Genomic DNA, 2,613 nt, shown 5'->3' with positions numbered 1-2,613 from the left:
CTAGGCTCTTCAAGTGAATGAGTTCAGAGATCTCTTCTTCTGTGGTGAGAAGAATCCAAATGTTACTGCGTCTGTGGGAGATGCAGGCATTTGTCCCCCCGATATTTCAGGAGAAATGTAAGTCTAACTCATGGTGGTTCTTGGGCCTGAATTGTGATGGCTTGCTTAAAGAGAAGTCTGACTGTTTCAAACTTTTATATTATTCACAGAATAACCGCTGGCACTCACAGGCCAGTCTCAATAATATGTCCCAAAATAATGTATTTTAGGATTATATAGTAAAACTTCACAATTACCCAAGAGTGAAGTAGGGATGAAAATTTACTCCTAAAAATAGGCAGATGAGCTAAATTAAGTTTTGTTTTTGATAACCTAGCCCTAGCTTATCAGTTTTCTTAAACAAACCCAGGGTCACTTAGCAATGGAAATGCAATGTGTGGACGGCTACAAAGTTGTTGGGAAGCAGTAGACCTGTGATCAGAAATGTGCCTGCCCCTCAGAACTTGTTTGTAAATATTAACCTCCCTGCAGATACAGCAGAGAGCCAAGGTATCTATCTCCCAGTGCTACCGCCCCACTTGAAATACTCTTGACTATCAATACCTTAAATTGTAGCAATGCAAGTATTTAATGACACGTGCTAGAGGGCTGGCAAACTGCGGTTATTGCAAGGAACAGTGCTAGAGCACTGTTTCCACAGCTTTTGGACCCCAAACCCCTGCTATAGACCTCCCTCCAATGGTTGCTGTGTGAAACTAATGCTTTTGTACTTATCACGGTTTACTGTGGTTCTGAGGTTTACTCATAAATTGCCAGCTACATATAAACAACAATTAAGATACTACTGAAAAATTATGAGAACCAGAGATCTGGATTTGTCCCTTAAGCTTTTTTTTCAGTGATAGGTTATGAATTTACTCTATTTGTCACCTGTTTTGCAGAGTTGAGGGTGGAAGAATCTTTGTGGAACAGGAATAAAGGTAACTACCTGAAGACTTGCACCACATAGTAATACCAACTTCTGCCCCATGCTTTTCTGCAGGTGTTCTGGTGAAGCATACCTGTGCAGCCAAGGAATCGCACCTACCAGCTGGGCAATGTGGGAAAACATAGTGGCTCTCTTCTGCATGACTGTTATCTTCCTTATCATTGCCTATGCAAAACTCCGGTTTATGAGAAAGTTCACATAGACTCCTGCGTTGCCTTGCTCTGCAGCTTTTCCGGTCTTAAAACTGCAAAGCTTGTTAGGGCCTACTGGAGATTGCCAAAAGATTTCAACTGACTTTACTGGACTTCAGATGGGAACCCTGTCCCCTTGTTTCTGGAGCATGATCTCCACATGATTGTATGATTTTGGTTTTTAAGAAGAAATGCATTAATGTATATTGCATAAGTGATTTTTTTGTAAGAGAATATAATTCTCATAATTCCTTAGGTACATATCAAACTATATATTGTAAAGCATTATTCTTCTATGGCCAACTTTGAACGTTTCCTGTGTAAGGGAAACATTTTCCTTTGAACATGTGAGATTCTCCGTCACACATGGTATAAGGTGATGATGGCATTTATGCATTGATATGTTGCCCCTTGTTAGTGCCTGTCACATCTGAGGAGAGCCACAGACCGTTCACAGCATGTTGGAGATGCATTTGAGTTTGAAGTCAGGACAGGTAATGAGTGCTCCTTCCACCTGACAGTTACACTTCTAGTAGCTTCTCCATGGGAGCTACTTGCAGGAACTTTTGCTTGATTAAAAACTAAACAGCAGTGGTGTAAGACATCTCATCTAGGAAGAGTGAGAAATACATACTGCTGTACTGTAAAAAAAAAAAAAAAAAACCAAAAAAACAAACAAAACCCCCTCAAAAAACACCAATAGCAAAAAATACATTTACTACTTAAAAGGAGGGGAGGAAATTCCCTTTCTCTTTTTTTAAATATAAATTTTTCTACTTAGCAATGGCAGATCTTTTCAACAGACTTAATGCTTAGCTGCACCATCTATATATAGTGCTACTTACACTATGGACTGAAAAAACCTGTGTAGATACTGCTGTGGCAACTACAGCAACGCTTAACCGCAGTCACCACAGGACAGACTGTAGCATGCTAGCAGTTGTCTCCTCGCCACATCATTAGCAAAAGCAGAGCTGCTTTTAAGCTGCAGTAAGACCCTCAGATGCAAGCGGACCAGCTAAGCCAACGGAAAACATCCTCAAACACAAGGCTAGAGAGTTTGCCTGTGAGGGCCGGGCTAGCAGCGGCCCTCGACACTGGCCTGCGGTGTGAACGCGCTTCTGGTGCTCTTGCAATAAAGGGTTCACTCGCGGTGTTGGAAAGAGGGAAATAATCAAACTGACAGCGCAGCCCCGTCAAGCACAAACCATGCTCTTTCTGTGCTGCTTCGCTGCCCTTTACAGCTGGTAAGAAGTAAACTCGTGCCACGTTTTACATCTCGGTATTCGTCTTTCTCCTCCTGCCGTGATGAAGGCTGTTTGTTCCTGCTTGTTCCCGCGACCGAAGCTGTCGCCCATCAGACACCCGCTGTACGCGGCGGCGGAGGCCTCCCCTCAGGACGCGGCCAGAAGCGGTGGCGGTGCCAGGCCCCGG

At 43.2% G+C, this 2,613-nt stretch overlaps 1 protein-coding gene across 1 annotated transcript in view; it reads left to right on the top strand.

Moving 5' to 3' along the window:
- The window catches only part of LOC103915552 (ATP-binding cassette sub-family G member 2-like), an 18,383-nt gene extending 16,540 nt beyond the window's left edge, over positions 1–1,843 (top strand). The window contains exons 15-16 of the mRNA XM_009322392.1: positions 5–117; positions 1,043–1,843. Of these exons, the coding sequence (XP_009320667.1) occupies positions 5–117; positions 1,043–1,190 (261 nt within the window). The 3' untranslated portion in view covers positions 1,191–1,843. The remainder of the gene's footprint in view (positions 1–4; positions 118–1,042) is intronic.
- Positions 1,844–2,613: the final 770 nt, after the last annotated feature.

Source organism: Pygoscelis adeliae, unplaced genomic scaffold (genome assembly GCF_000699105.1).
Source record: "Pygoscelis adeliae isolate BGI_AS28 unplaced genomic scaffold, ASM69910v1 Scaffold244, whole genome shotgun sequence".
NCBI lineage: Eukaryota > Metazoa > Chordata > Aves > Sphenisciformes > Spheniscidae > Pygoscelis > Pygoscelis adeliae.
Note: the sequence above shows the minus strand (reverse complement) of the source record. Positions and strands in the feature narration are given on the sequence as shown.